A 16,469-nucleotide genomic window follows, 5' to 3' on the forward strand; every position below is an offset into this window, starting at 1 on the left:
TAACAATAGGGCGGATAACACATTACTTAGTAAAACTATTAAAATGTCAGAAAATGAAATGGATATTAAAGACAATGTTGGTAACTTATCAGCAAAGAATTTAAGGCAAGGGACTTCTGGTGACTTTCTAAAAGAGGAAATAAATGAAGGTTCTTCCAGTGACAATCTCAAAGTGGAATTAAACAAAGAAATCACTGCTGATGAAGTTTCTGAAGATGAAATGGAATCAGAAACTTTAGATAAACTTGCAAAAGAAGTAAATAATAAAAATAACACAGAATCTGAAGATACAATACAGTTTGAATTTAAACAATTTTGTGAATCAGTTAATAGTTGTGGATCTGAAGAAATTTTTACTTTAGGTAATTTTTTTCGCATCAACTCTTACGGTGTGGGGGAAACGAGATTTTCTCGGCTGCCAATTGAAATTTATGCCTAAAATTTCTTGTAAAGAATCTCCTGTTCAATAAGCAACTTTTTATTAACTTTGTCCGACTTTAATTGTAGAGAACTAGATTACTTATGTTAAGAATATTAAATTGTTAGAAATAATCTATAATGACGACTTTTCACAAATGTTGTCATATTTCTGTAATTAGATGATAATTTTTATATGTCATTTTACATGAACCCGTTTTTCGTCTTTAATTTTGTTATATTATTTAGATCATTTGCCATATATTACACTGCAAAAGAAAACTAATCCCACCAACGAGATGTTTGTAGTTGCCCTTCTCACTGAAATAATGCGGTACCTGGTGCCAAACCATACGGAATTTCGCGCCAAAATAAGCTACGCGGCATTCTTATTTCAATTAATGGTTGGTGATGATTCTGAGTCTTATCCCATTTTTGATATTTTTCATAAGGTAAGATATTTTCTTATGTGGTTTGACAAATAATATTGGATTTTATGACAGGGGAAAAAATTATTTTGTTAACATGGAACTCCCGTATTAGGCAGTTCGTTAATGCATTATAAGGGGAGGGGGTGGATATTTAACTTCATTAGAGAACATTAAAATATGCTGTAAGATCCGAATAATACATATTTCTAGAAAACAAAATTTCATCCAGTTATTAATACTCTCAGAGAAAAGTACCTCTTTTATTATATAACATTAAAGATGTCTTTTTTCATTTGTTCTATAAGTAGGTATACAAAATTAAAAAGTCTTAGATTAACCCTATTTTTGAAAGGATCAAACATTATCTACAGTAGAAAATTCTGGTCAAAATATATATACCTAAATAAATATTCATATGTATAAAGTTCCATTTATTTTCAATCTTTAGGTGGAGCTTTTTGTGGATGAACAAAACATATCTTGGTCAGACGATAAAGTACAAGAACATTTTTTCATTAAATTAAAAGAATCAACTAAGACACGAAAAAAGGAGATTGATAAAGAAGAAGATGATTTTTATGATATTAATGTGAAAAGTGAAGTTGATGAATTGTATTTCCCCGAGGAAGAGTTATTACATCCGGAACTATCCTACAATGAGGATGGAAGTACAATATATAAAACTGAAGATTTAGATGGTAGTTTTATTAATGATAGTCCAACTACTAAAAAAAGGTATGTCTTATTAAGATTATGATTTAATAATTTAAGAATGTTTAACTTTACCAAGCACTTTTGATAGAATCACAAAGAAATTGAATTTAAGATAATATTTCTTTAGATAAAAAATACCTTCTTGAACAAATTTTAGTTTTAAATTTTTTCTTATATCATAAAGAATCTATTTTCATTTATTTCACAGTTATATCTATAATATAACAATTTTAATCCTTTTTTGGAAAGTCTCTTGCTGATGTCTGAAGAAAGAAATCTTTTAGCATACGTTTAGTGTAAGATATACCTAATACAAAAGAATTTTTCTTTTCTTTTGTGTTATTTTTATCTTTCTTTTTTTAGTTCAGTTCTACAGCTTTAGACTAAGTTTTCACACTATTTATGATGATAATCCATTATTTTTTTAGTAAAAAGGGAAGTAGCACTCGACAAGAGACCCCCTGCCCTATCTGCCATAAAGTTATTGCATACAGACATCATCTGTTGAGACACATAAGAAATGTTCATAAAACAGCCACAAACTTTCAATGTACCTTTTGTCAATTCAAAACATATCTTAGTGATGATTTAAGGTAAGAAATCTTACTTTCAATTTTCTAAATATAAAGTAGTAAGGTTTTCTTAGTTAGGTCTGAAGCTAGATATCTCTGAAATGTATTGCCTGATGAAGAAGTACTCTCCAAAGAGGCTGCATAAATGTCTTGGGGCTATTTTACGCTATTTATCTGACCTTCTACGCCCTTCCAGAATGGCTAGAGGTGAAGCGCGTAGTATTAAAAAAATATCTATCGAAGGTCACTTTTTTTGATTAGTTTTTAAAATATTTATTGAATTTGTTAAATAATTAATAATTTCAATTTTAAGAACGACAGGGATGAATGTAGTACAGAAAATATCAACCTAATGCCCACTTTCTATTTTCCTTGGATTTTTTTTGTTTTTGCGCGGCTAACTAAAATCAAGCTGTCCAAAAATGTATTTATATTTTTAAAAAATATTTTAGGAGTCACTTAATAAAAAATCACCCAAATGAAGACTTACCAACTGCCTTCACAAAATTAGACCAAGAAACTAACTTAAATTCTGATAATCTTAAACAAGAATCGTTGGATGATTCTGATAAAGTTCTTCAAAGTATGGATGATTCAAACAATAGTTCTGAATATTCTGTCAAGCAAGAAAAAGAAAAGAAAGAAAAGAAACTTAAAAAGTAAGTCATTAAATTTAACTTTTATAACTGACATTTAATTCATAATTTGTGTTGATAAAATTGTATAGACAGTTGCTGAAGATTGTTAGATTTTAAACAGCTGCGACTGCTTTCAAACAGCTGTCTTTTATTGCAGCTTCGGTTGTGGTTTGTAAGCGCCTGCCTGGGCCTTACATGGAAAAGTTGAAGTAAGTTAAGCACTGTGTTAGTGCGTAAGTATAATTTGATTGTTATTTCAGAAACACCTGGCCGAAGAAGCAGAAAACTCCATGTCCAATCTGTAACAAAGTATTTGCCTACAAGCATGATATGTCCAAACACGTGAAGAATATTCATGAGAAAGTGATGAACTACCACTGTGATGTCTGTGAATATAAAACCTACCATGCTTCCAATTTGAGGTCAGACTTTGTTTTTACAAAAAAAGGCTGCGTCATGCCAATTTATCTTATACATTTTTTTATGCTCAAAAAAGCATGTTTTATTTGCGTAGTTTTATAGTTTTTAGGTTCGGCAATCCGCCGAAATTTTGGGTCTGATTTGGATTCTTACAAATATCCACCAAAAAATAAAGCGGATTAATCCGTGGATTGCAGCGGCCATTTTCTAACCCTTACTTAACCTAACCCTACCTAAAATAAGCATGAGAAAATATAATACAAAAAAACTTTTGAATGATATCCACCATTTGACTTAAGAAAAATAAAATACTTTTTTGGATTTTGTCCGCCACATTTTAAATAAAAATGTTTAGTGCTACAAAAGTCATAAAAATTTACAATCCGAATCCGGAGTTTGAATTGCGGATTCGGATTCTGGGTCCAAAATAGGTCTAAAAATTTGACGGATTGCGAATATCGGATTCCGGATTCGGATCGCCAACCCTAAATTAGTTTTTTATTTATTTAGAAAGAAATACTGAAAAGGGAGGTTTTTTGATGTTTTAGTGTAAAATTCTGAAATTTAACTATTTTAAGGTTTCATAAACAGAAGAACCATCCAAATGGTGAACCCAGTGAAAAGAGGCCAAGACCGAGGTAAGATTTCTTTAATTTTATTAATCACATCAATGCGATACAAAGCATAAACTGTTTCATTTTTATATGTTATCTATTTCTTATACGCCTTTATAATACGTCTATTGTTTTCCTTTTCTAACAAATAAAAATTACAAAGGTATCTAAATTCATTTGTATAGTATGAATGGTATAATTATTTTTAAATAATACGTCTGTCCTTTTGGCTGTTCGTTCATCAATGCTTTTTTAAAATGAGTTAGTCTATTTTTCCTGGCTTTTTTTATATCTTTTTCTTTTATTTTAAATGAGATTCTACTATTAGATTTTAATTTTAAGTTTGCCTGCCTATACATAAAGGCTATAGGAGCTGTTTTTCAAGCTAATGTATTTTTCTTTAACTAGGAACTCAAGATATAACCCAGCCTTTGATTGCCCTCACTGTGACTTTAGAGCATTTGAAATATCTAAACGTGAGAGACATGCTATTGAAGTTCACAATGAATATAAGCTTTGCACCGATGTAAGTTTTATATTATTTCAAAAATAGTGTTTTTGTTTTGTTAACTATTGTGTTCTTCTCTTGTGAGATACAATCATAGAGGCACAAAGAATTATTTTGACATGGGCTGTATTTAATACTTAATTCAATAGCAGAATCTAGGCTTGTAGCATTCTATAAAAAGATAATTTTTATGATATTTTTAAAAATGATATTGATACCTAATAACTATGCTACATTCATTGATGATGAATATGATATGCAAAGATTGAATTTTAAAGAGGGGGGGGGGGGGGATTGTAGTAATACCACAAATCAAAGAATTTAAAGACATCATTTATAAACATCCCGGATTGTTGATTTTGATGATTTATAATTTGATATTCGTTTTATAGAATTTCCAAAATTCCTTCGTTCCTTGATAGCGTAAAATTCACAGTATTCAAAACATCCAAAAACTTTATTGATAAGCCCCTGTCCTTTCTCTAGTGCGGTCATGTATCCAAGACGTACAGTGATTACAAGAAACATTCTTCCATTCACGAGATAATACCATGCAACTCTTGTGGCGGCACTTTCATGGGTAAAAGGAGTCTCTTGCAGCACATCAGAAATGCACATCCAGGTCATTTTTCTTTATTCTCTAAAAAGATCAGAAAAATTAATTAGAGATGTTTATAGGTATAAAGTTTAATTTCTTAAAAATCAAATTATTTTTCGCTTTATGATATATGTTTAATTCGCTTGGTAATTACAGTATTAATAAAGGGGGGGGGGGGAATGTGGTGACTCGTCACACGACATACCAGCAATTTTATTTTGGGTGCTACTCCCTTAGTTTTAGAGATAATTGGATGAAATCTTTTGGGCTGGGTCACTAATTACCCTACTATTGGTATCTTTAAAAAAAAACGGCGGCGGGACCGCCGCTCCCGCCGCCCGCCGCCGTTTTCCGCCGCCACCAAAAAAAATTTTTTTATTGCATTTCTCGCCGAATTAGGCAATTTGGAATCATTTGAGACCATGTTATTTTTTTCAAAAAATTTTCCCCTTACAAGCACCCCTGCTTTTTCAAATTCTCGTTTATGAAGGTGACTCGTCACACGACATACCAGCAATTTTATTTTGGGTGCTATTCCTTTAGTTTTAGAGATAATTGGATGAAATCTTTTTGATTGTGGAATAATATGAGACCAAGTTATTTTTTTCAAAAATTTCCCCTTACAAGCAACCTTGCTCCCGCCATCCGCCGCCGCCGTTTTCCGCCACCGCCCAAAAAAAAATTTGAAAAAATAACATGGTCTCATATGATTCAAAATTGCCTAATTCAGCGAGAAATGCAATAAAAAATTTTTTTGGTGGCGGCGGAAAACGGCGGCGGCCGGCGGGAGCGGCGGTCCCGCCGCTGTTTTTTTTTAAAAGTTACCAAAACTTGGGGTAATTAGTGACACAATCAAAAAGTTTTCATCCAAATATCTCTTAAACTAAGGGAGTAGCATACTGTATTTAAGATATACCTTCATAAACGAGAATTTGAAAAAAATGACTAAGTCCCCCCAAAGGGTTGCTTGTAAGGGGAAAAATTTTTGAAAAAAATAACATGGTCTCAAATGATTCCAAATTGCCTAATTCGGCGAGAAATGCAATAAAAATTTTTTTTTGGTGGCGGCGGGAGCGGCGGTCCCGCCGCCGTTTTTTTTTAAAGATACCAATAGTTGGGGTAATTAGTGACCCAGCCCAAAAGATTTCATCCAATTATCTCTAAAACTAAGGGAGTAGCACCCAAAATAAAATTGCTGGTTTGTCGTGAAACGAGTCACCACATTTCCCCCCCCCCCTTTTATTTTTATAGCATATAAAAGGTCTTAAATGGACATAACACTCTTATGTATGATTTCTTTGACAATTATGAATCAAATGCTTTGCTATTGTTAAACTTACATTAAATGTGACTTTATTTTCAGTTTAAAAGACTTCAATTCTAAATTTAACAAAAGTTGTTGTTAAAAATATTTTATTCTTTAGATGAGAATGAGAAGATACTTGCAAAGAAGGTTAAGAAGCAAGTAGTTGAAGAGAAGGTTGCATGTGAAGAGTGCGGAGTACAGATGAAGAAGCACAATCTTCAGGCTCATGTGGAAAATGTTCATGGCACAGAAGTAAGAATTTGTATTTTCAATTAAAAATCATTTTGTCTTTAAATAAAAAAAATTGTTGTATAGACTTTTTAATCTTTGAATTTAAATAACCTATTAAACCGTTGAAAATTTTAGTATAAAATTTGCACTGGATGTACGGGCTTGTTTTTAGTTATCAATCCAATTCTTTTTGTAAAATCACTTGTATGATTGTATCTGCCTGTACAACTTTGTGAATTGAGTTTTGGCGCTTTCCTTTTTGGGGAAAGCGAGGTAAAACACCCTTTTAAACATTGATAAAACGCAAATGTTATTGTATTTCAGGAAATTAAATGCGATTTGTGTGATTATGTTGCAAACTCGAAGCAGAAGATGAAATGGCACACTGATAACCACTTCAGTGACTTCAAAGAATGTCCAAATTGCGGCAAAATGACGAAAAAACTTAAAGCTCATTTCAGGTAAGAAAAAATACATTACCTTTTTACTAAAATACTAGCGACTACGCTCCTAGAGGCCTCTTCAAATGTTCCCTGTCAAGGAGAACTATATCGGTTCAGCGGTTAGCGAGATCCAACGGTATAAACATACAGACAGACATCCTGATACTTTATTATAAGAATATTGAAAAAAAATATGTTCACTAGTCACTTGTATAGTTAGCTTTTATATTGTATGTTCTTTTCTAAATACGCATTACCTATGCCTTTCTTCATTCTTGTTATGTATAAATTGTTCTTTTATTTCAGAGAGTGCACAAAGAAATCTTTAGGAGAACAAGAAAAGATTCCATGTGATATATGCAACAAAGAGTTTTCAGATAAGCATACTCTGGAGAAACACGTTAAGGCCATTCACTACAAAATTTTGGATCATCACTGCAATTTTTGTAGTTACAAAACATATACTAAATTTAACCTCAGGTATTTTAATTTAATTCACACTTTTTCTTACCATTGCAAAGGTATCAAAGACATAACAAAATCCTAACTGCTCCTTTTTACCAAATTTTGCAATTTTTGGTTAACAGGATAAATTGAATGTTGCTAATTTTTGTAATATTCCATGCTCTTTTAATCTTTTTTTGTTACATTAATGTACAGTTCATCTTACAAGCATTTTTACTGTTTAGTGTTTAATACAAAAGTCACTTTTACAGGCTTTCCAATGTGTTCTTCAACATTTGTTTACCTGAGATTCTTATTTATTATAATACTTATAATTAAATGTTTCAGAGTTCATATTGCCAAGATGCACACAAAGGAAAACCTTGCTAGAGAATGTCCTCACTGCGCCAAAATTACCATGGGGCTAGAGTCACACATCAAAATTTTCCATTTTGAGCACTATAAAGATTTCATGGAAAGTAAAGTGGAAGATACATTTGATAGTTAAAATCAATCTCTGTACCTTACTATACTGAAAATGTTGTGATGTTATTTTTTTGTATATAAAATCTGTACAGATATGGATTTTAAAACTCTTGTTATACCTACTGTATTATTTATATGTATCTTTTTCAGACTTAAAATGAGATAAAAAGATATTTTCAACAGACTTTTGAGCTAGAAAATAACGATTTAACTTTTTCTAATGACTACCAGTAGAAGATTTGTTGTTTAGCTATGAAGCTTCCGATTTTATAACAGTCCCACAAATGAATCGTCAAAAAAAATGTAAAGCTTAATTGATATAAAAAACTAAAGCATAAAAAAAGAAATAAAACTACAAAATGTCTGATGTCAAAGTAAAAGAGTTAAAGATCAATATTTGTAAGTTAACTCCAGACCAAATCAAAAAAGAAACATCTGATGATACAGTTGATAATGATAACGACAAAAATAATGTTAGTTCATTAGATTATGAGTTTAAACTATTTTGGGATGCTGTCAACAACAAGACTGATTTAGATGACATTTTTACATTAGGTAATATTTTTTAGAAGTGAAGCGCTCTTCCATGAATCACTTTGTCAGTTCGTGCAGTTATAAAATGCGGTTTTTGGCTGTTACGAAATTTTGATTTTTTGTAAGGATTCCACTGACCAGTATTGTTTTTATCCCTAATTCATATATATTTATAATGATGGAAAAGAAATTGCAAATAAAAAATATCAACATACTCTTTCCATCCGCCAGTTCTTCTGTCTCAAAATGTTATTCGCTGGAGCTGCTATAAGAGTTAGTCTTTAGAAATTTGTGTTTTAAAATATTTTTTTTTATGCAACTGCTATAACCTTTTTTGTTACAAATTGATTTAATTTCGTTTGATCAAATTAAAAATGTTAATGTTATTTTCTAATTGTTAGATTATTTGCCATTTATTACACTGCAAAAGAGAACTAATCCAAGCAATGAAATGTTTGTTGTTGCTCTGCTCTCTGAGATAATCAGATATTTGGCGCCAAACCATTCAGAATTTAGAACTAAAATAAGTTACGCGGCATTCTTACTCCAACTTATTGTTGGAGAATCTGAGAGTTACTCTGTTATTGATATTTTCCATAAGGTATGCAGAAATATTTGAATAGAGCACCTACACAATAACTAAAATATATGTCTATGTGTGTCTCGGTTTAGAGTACCTACTTCTTGCCTATTATAATACATTCCAGCATGTACTGATACAGTGATACACACCACTATATTAAAACACAAATATAAACACAGTCATGACTGTTTCTTTTTCAATTTTTATAGATTGGATAAGATTATCAATATTATTTTTGTATTATAGAGGTGAATTCTTAAACTTTTGTCCCACTAAAATCAGTGAGGCTAACTAAAAATTTAGGGGGGATAATTTTGCCTCACTAAAATTTTAGTGGGGCAAAAGTTTTTTTAAGAATTCACCTCAGTTCTCTGTTCTAATTAACTTAAACTGTTATACTATTTGCTGTATTTTTTATAAAATATTTTGTGTATTTGTTTTTGTTTCTATGCTACTTATGGACAATGGACATATTACTTGTTAAACTATAATTGGATTACTATTGATAAAAATTCCATTTATATATGTTCTTTTAAATTAAAACTATTATTAGGTGGAGCTTTTTGTTCTTAATCAAAATCTAGCCTGGTCAGATGACAAAGTAAGAGAACAATATCTGAATGAATTAACAAACCTAACAAGATCAAAGAGAAGTCCAATCAATAATGATAAAAACATATTTGAAACTGAACATAAGAATGATATTTCTGCTATGGATTCAGATTGCGATGATGACAAAGACAACGTTTTCTTAAACATTGATACCCAGGTAACAATTAGCCATGATGCTGAAAATTTATCAAACATTACTCAAAATGGAGTCAATGAAAATAACATCAAGTTAGAGGATGAGACAGAGCTAGAGGATGATGAAATGTATTCTCTTGATCAAGATCTTGATCCTGATAACCAAACAGAGTTTGATGATGAAGAACATGATGAAATGAAAAACGACAATCAAAAACCAAAGTAAGTTTTTTAAAAGACCATACCTAATATTGTCAATGTTTTCATTAACCATTGGATATATTGGACTTTTGTAATCAGGTAAATAGTCTAATCTTAGATGCATTACTTGTTAATTAATATAGGGCCCGGGACAGACAGGGACAAGATGTTAAAAAACCTAATTAGTATAATAAAATTATTGGGGGAAATTGTACCTACTGTAAATTTGGGGAGTAGATTGAAAGGATTGGGGGGGGGGGGCGCATTTTTAATTAGTTGAGATCCAATTTTAGGATATAATTGAATGTTGATATTACTGTTTAGAAAGAAATGGCCGAAGAAGAAACCAATAGCAACACCATGTCCTTTGTGTGATGTTGTTTTAGCTTTCAGACATCAATTGAATAGACACATAAAAGCTGTACATCACAAGATAAAGGAGTTTCGATGTAATTTTTGTAAATATGAAACATATAGAAAATGTAATTTAAAGTAAGTTTTACATTTTTATTTTGAAAAAATATGAATAGGGATCATTATTGAAAATATATTGTAAAAAAGTAAGGAGGGTACTTCAAAACATTCTAGTGGAAATATCAGAAAGGTCATCAATTTTAAAAAAAATTTAATATGTGAATACTGTTAAATCAATTTTTAAACTTGAATCTAGGAAGTATCACAATATTGCTTTTTGTATTGTTTTCTAGGCCCCTTTGTACCTTGAATATATAATCATAAATATTAACACAGGCTTCTTTTGTTTCAGGCAACACATTAAAGGAGTGCATAGTTACGTAAATATAGATGAAATTGAATTTATTAGAATCAATCAAAATAAAACAAAAGAAGATTTGAATCATCTTAATTCTGAAGCAACTGTACAGAATGATGACTTAGAAGAAAAAATTGACGATGATTTTAATGACAGTGAATTTATAAATAATTCTCTAGAAGTCACACTCGAGGATTTTTCAGATGTTCAAGTTAAATTAAATGAATCTGCCTATATTACTTCATTTGATAATGTTCCAAATGAAGAAAATCTTTCAAGCCATGATTCCAATATGCATTTCATGTTGGAAAAGTCCAAAGAAACACAACCACAAATTACTTCTTCTGAAAATAGTCAACTTGATGGTGATACTAATGCAATAGTAGAAAATGGTGCCAAAGCTCAGAATCTTACTAAGCAAGACAATAATGGTAAAGTAAAAAAGTAAGTTTTTCAAAGAATTTATTAGAAATATAAGAGAAAGGCGGAATGATATAATTTACAGTAGCAGCGAAAATTTACAACTAAGGTGCTCTAGCTATCTTCATTATTTACTAAAATGTCATGAGTTGAACAAGGACATAGCTGAACCAAGTACCTATTCTAAAATCCAATACAAAATTTTATTTCCTTTTAGAAAGAGAATTAGAATTATTAAAAAAGAGGCAAGCCCTTGTCCACATTGCCCAAAAGTGTTAGCGTACAAACATCTGCTTAGACGACACATCAAAAGTATTCACGAAAAAGTCCTGGATCATCATTGCAAATTTTGTGATTACAAAACCTATCAATACTCCAATTTAAAGTGGGTATTTTATAATTCTTTTCAATTTAACATTAGTATTACCGCAACATACATTTTTTTAAATATCCATATGGCATGGTTTATAGTAAGTAGGTTAGAAATAAGATGTTTTATTCCAATTACAATAGAGTGTGACAAAATGGAAACTTTAAGAATTGAAACACAACTTTAACCCTTTAACGCTGCGCTGTTAATAATACGAGGTGAAAATAAGTTTATTTTACAATTATTAAATTAAAAATTATTTTGATATTTATATTTTAGACAACACATAAAAAACAATCACCCAGATGAAGATTTTACTCCAATTATTGGTAGAAGTTATACAAAACCTAAAAATAATGATGTTCAAAGTAAAGAAGAGTCCACGAAATGCAATGATAATCCCAAAGATTCAACTCTAGTCAATAAGGTTAAAAAAATTAACCCAGCAAATTTGAATCCTCTATATAAATGTCCCCATGACGGCTGTGACTTCGCAGAATCAAAATTGTCAAAACGTGAACGACATGCAATAGAAGTGCACCAAGATTACAAGCTTTGTACAGAGGTAATATCGTAATAATTTCAGAAAATGTTATAACAATTCAACTTCTGATGTAAATTTACGGTGAGGTTAGGTTAAGTAATGATCTGAGGACTTGTGCCCTATAGGGTTAAGGCACGCACAATGTTTTAACTTCCGGCAGGGTCTAGAATAGTTGTTTATCACATCGTATTATAGATAGCTAATAGCTTTCGGGGGATATTAAAAGATTAAAACCAGTTTTGTTATCCCCGAGAGGCCAAAGGCCCGGGCTTACAAAAGATGTTTTAATTTGATGATTATATTTTAAAATATTCGCGGAAAATTGTCTGTAGTACGAAACTATACATGATTTTTAAGTATGGCTGAGGACCGGTTTAATCCAGCGGTTGTAACAGCCTTTAAATACTTGTTACCTTAATTGAAATTTTTTAGATATAAAAAAATAGAAATTACTTTTATTAGGAGCAAAATTACAAATAAAAAATCAATATTTATGTACAAGATTGCACCAGAATTAGTAAAAATAAACTAGGATTTCCATTCTTTCTTTTATAACAAGTGTTAATAAAATTATGATGTTATTATTTTGTAAAAGAATTATGTTTAGTTGATATTAAGACCCTAGAATAGAAATACCTACAAGTTTAAAATTACTTTGATATTTGTTGATTATTCACCGTAAAACGTCACACGGTTATTAATTAATCGATGACAAAGCCATACCTACTGCAAAAATATTTATAAATTTTAAATTAAGGTGACCAATCTATTCATCTTAATTGTATTTTAATTTAAGTGTGGCCACGTATCTAAGACCTACAGTGATTACAAGAACCATTCTTCTATTCACGAATTAATTCCGTGTAAAACATGTGGTCATTCATTCTTTGGTAAAAGAGCTTTAAAGCAGCACATAAGAAATGCTCATCCAGGTTAGCTTTATTATAGTTATTTTTTTCCAGGGATAGAACTACCTTCGCCCTTCTCCCTTATTATGTTTTAAAATATTGGGTGGAAGAAAGGATTGTATATTGTTCCGCCATTTTTCTCTCTCTTTGTCTTTTAATTATTAAAAAAACAATAATTAGAAAGAAGAGTTAGAAAGGGGGGAGGCGGAAGTAACACTTTTTTGAAACCAAAACTAAAAATCAAAGGAACTTAACTAAATAAAGAGTTATAGCTCTGAGATTTGGCATGGCAGTTGCTTTAAAGAGGTACAATATGGAACTGTGAAGAAAAACTCCGTTTCTCGCCGAAATTTTTTTGCCTTTCTACGCCAAATTTAAAAATTTTTAATCTGAGATAAACTTTTTTTCATAAAAATTTCTCTCATATTTTCACTTGACACTGACATGTTTGAAATATGAAACTGAAAATCTAAGGGAAATATTTATGAAAAAATAGTCTAATTTGGCGAGAAAATGCAAAAAAAAATTTGGCGGAAAACGGCTGTTTTTGGCGGGAGCGGTGGCTTCGCCGCCGTGTCTTTACAGTGATATATTGTACCTCTTTAAAGCAACTGTCATGCCAAATCTCAGAGCTGTAACTCTTTAATTAGTTGAGTTCGTTTGAATTTTAGTTTTGTTTTCAAAAAGTGTCACTTCCGCCTCCCCCCTTTTTTTGCTCTTCCTGAAGTCATTAGGTATATATTATCTCCTTTTCTTTGATATTTTGCTATTTTAACTTTAATATAATAGAAGAAGATGAAAAAATGCGCAAGCCACAGAAGGAAGTAAGGGAAAGAGTGTCTTGTGAAGAATGTGGAGTTCAAATGCACAAGTATAACCTTCAGAGCCACGTTGAAAATGTGCATGGCAATGAAGTAAGAATTCTCTTTATTATTGCCCCAACTACTCTAGTAATAGAACATTCTATTAATAAAGTAACAGGATGTTTGTGTGACTGTGTGTTTGTACCGAAGGATCTCGCTAACCACTGAACCGATCGGGTTCTCCTTAACAGGGTAGCTTCTCATAGGTCCCAGGAAGGTTTATAACTATTTTCTTGGGGGGATGGGACACCCAACCCCCCCAAAAATGAAAAATCTCCCCCCCCAAAAGAAAGGGGGATGTGGAAAATAACCATTTGGGCAGGGGGGGGGGGTTTACTCGAGAACCCTTAAAGCTAGAGGGAGCTAATTTTGGATATAAGCTTCTATGGGGCCAAAGTTACTTTTAAAATTATCGTCGACCCCCCACCCCCCCCCCCCCCAAGTTTTTTTTTTTGGGGGGGGGGGGGGGCGGGTGGATTATACTATAGGATGTTTCTCATAAACGACTTGAGATAAATGGAGCAAACCTTGGGATACAGGTTTTGTAGGCCTATATTTGATTTTAGAATTATCGTTGACCACCCACCCACCCCAAAACCCCTAATTTGGGGGGGGGGGGGGCGGGTGAATTATACTATAGGGTGTTTCTCATAAACGACTTGAGATAAATGGAGCAAACCTTAGGATACAAGTTTTGTAGGCCAATATTTGATTTTAGAATTATCGTTGACCACCCACCCACCCCAAAACCCCTAATTTGGGGGGGGGGGGGGCGGGTGAATTATACTATAGGGTGTTTCTCATAAACGACTTGAGATAAATGGAGCAAACCTTAGGATACAAGTTTTGTAGGCCTATATTTGATTTTATAATTATTGTTGACCACCCACTCACCCCCAAACCCCTATTTTTTTTTTGGGGGGGGGGGCGGGTGGCTTATACTATAGGGTGTTTTTCATAAACGACTTGCAGCAATTTTATTTTGGGTGCTACTCCCTTAGTTTTAGAGATAATTGGATGAAATCTTTTGGGCTGGGTCACTAATTACCTGGAAAAATACCTCTTGGGGGCGAGGTGCTGCCTTAGGCTAGTCTCCTTCAGCAGCGACCTTGATCCGTTCCTCGCTTGTGAATGACTGCGGGGAAATCCGTTCATGCGCCCAATGAAATATCCTAAATATTCATGTTATAACGGCAATATTTAATTCATTACATTTATATTTTATTAGATTGTTAAGATATTAAATCTTTATCTCCGGCTGTTATCGCTTCTGCTCAGATTACTTATTTGTCCTTTTTTCTCTGTAACTGAAAGTGGTTTTTAGAAGATTAATTATATGGTTGGTTGGTTAAGCTGAGTTTGCCCGTGGTGGTTGACTGTTTGTTTGCCACACCTAGTTTTGGGAAACTGGTTTCAGTTGCTAAATAGAGAGTTAGATATAAACGGTTCACTAGTAAAGAGCTAAAATGTCTTTTGCCGCCAATGAGGAGTTGTACAATGTTTTGGAAAGTCGTATGGATCTAATAAAGGAGGAAATGATTAGTCACTAATTACCCCAACTATTGGTATCTTTAAAAAAAACGGCTGCGAGACCGCCGCTCCCGCCGCCCGCCGCAATTTACCGCCGCCACCAAAAATTTTTTTATTGCATTTCTCGCCGAATTAGGCAATTTGGAATCATTTGAGACCATGTTATTTTTTTCCAATTTTTTTGCCTTACAAGCAACCCTGCGGGGGATTCAGTCATTTTTTTCAAATTCTCTAAAAAAAATAACATGGTCTCAAATGATTCCAAATTGCCTAATTCGGCGAGAAATGCAATAAAATAAAATTTTTTTGGTGGCGGCTGTAAACGGCTGCGGGCGGCGGGAGCGGCACCCAAAATAAAAGTCAAACAAAATTGTAAGTAAAGAGGGGGGGGGGGGAAATGTGGTGACTCGTCACACGACATACCAGCAATTTTATTTTGGGTGCTACTCCCTTAGTTTTAGAGATAATTGGATGAAATCTTTTGGGCTGGGTCACTAATTACCCCAACTATTGGTATCTTTTAAAAAAAACGGCTGCAAGACCGCCGCTCCCGCCGCCCGCCGCCATTTACCGCCGCCACCAAAAAAAAATTTTTTATTGCATTTCTCGCCGAATTAGGCAATTTGGAATCATTTGAGACAATGTTATTTTTTAAAAAAATTTTTCGCCTTACAAGCAACCCTGCGGGGGCTTTAGTCATTTTTTTCAAATTCTCGAAAAAAATAACATGGTCTCAAATGATTCCTAATTGCCTAATTCGGCGAGAAATGCAATAAAAAAAAAATTTTTTGCTGGCTGCGGTAAACGGCGGCGGGCGGCGGGAGCGGCGGTCTCGCCGCCGTTTTTTTTAAAAGATACCAAAAGTTGGGGTAATTAGTGACCCAGCCCAAAAGATTTCATCCAATTATCTCTAAAACTAAGGGAGTAGCACCCAAAATAAAAGTCGAAACAAAATTGTAAGTAAAGGGGGGGGGGGAAATGTGGTGACTCGTCACACGACATACCAGCAATTTTATTTTGGGTGCTACTCCCTTAGCTTTAGAGATAATTGGATGAAATCTTTTGGGCTGGGTCACTAATTACCCCAACTATTGGTATCTTTTAGAAAAACGGCAGCGGGACTGCTGCTCCCGCCGCCGTTTAAAGCCGCCACCAAAAAAAAATTTTTTTATTGC

General features: G+C 32.7%; 2 protein-coding genes across 3 annotated transcripts in view; both read left to right on the forward strand.

The window, feature by feature from the left end:
• On the forward strand, positions 1-7,973 carry LOC145314165 (uncharacterized). The gene is made up of 13 exons (XM_080153974.1): positions 1-362; positions 667-869; positions 1,297-1,583; positions 1,991-2,155; positions 2,587-2,793; positions 3,033-3,194; positions 3,771-3,830; positions 4,215-4,332; positions 4,801-4,936; positions 6,337-6,470; positions 6,774-6,910; positions 7,199-7,372; positions 7,685-7,973. Exons 1-13 carry the CDS (start codon positions 44-46, stop codon positions 7,842-7,844), a joined length of 2,262 nt encoding a protein of 753 aa, XP_080010100.1. The 5' UTR covers positions 1-43; the 3' UTR covers positions 7,845-7,973.
• The window catches only part of LOC145314166 (uncharacterized), a 22,842-nt gene continuing 14,342 nt past the window's right edge, over positions 7,970-16,469 (forward strand). The window contains exons 1-9 of one of the 2 annotated variants that reach the window (XR_013877650.1): positions 7,970-8,377; positions 8,758-8,957; positions 9,493-9,908; positions 10,212-10,379; positions 10,654-11,103; positions 11,297-11,464; positions 11,729-12,014; positions 12,790-12,925; positions 13,691-13,815. The gene's annotated coding sequence lies outside the window, so the exon portion shown is untranslated. The remainder of the gene's footprint in view (positions 8,378-8,757; positions 8,958-9,492; positions 9,909-10,211; positions 10,380-10,653; positions 11,104-11,296; positions 11,465-11,728; positions 12,015-12,789; positions 12,926-13,690; positions 13,816-16,469) is intronic. The other variant, XR_013877651.1, reaches the window with a different exon arrangement.

Source organism: Acartia tonsa, chromosome 3, assembly GCF_053477335.1.
Source record: "Acartia tonsa isolate MP-2025a chromosome 3, ASM5347733v1, whole genome shotgun sequence".
NCBI classification, from domain to species: Eukaryota; Metazoa; Arthropoda; class Copepoda; order Calanoida; family Acartiidae; genus Acartia; species Acartia tonsa.

What these genes read in the sequence shown, in the direction of transcription:
- LOC145314165 (XM_080153974.1), top strand. Translation starts at nt 44, where the DNA reads ATGTCAGAAAATGAAATGGATATTAAAGACAATGTTGGTAACTTATCA. An exon ending in TATCTTAGTGATGATTTAAG is followed by an intron (nt 2,156 to 2,586) that starts GTAAGAAATCTT and finishes AAAATATTTTAG; the next exon opens with GAGTCACTTAATAAAAAATC. An exon ending in CATCAGAAATGCACATCCAG is followed by an intron (nt 4,937 to 6,336) that starts GTCATTTTTCTT and finishes TTTATTCTTTAG; the next exon opens with ATGAGAATGAGAAGATACTT.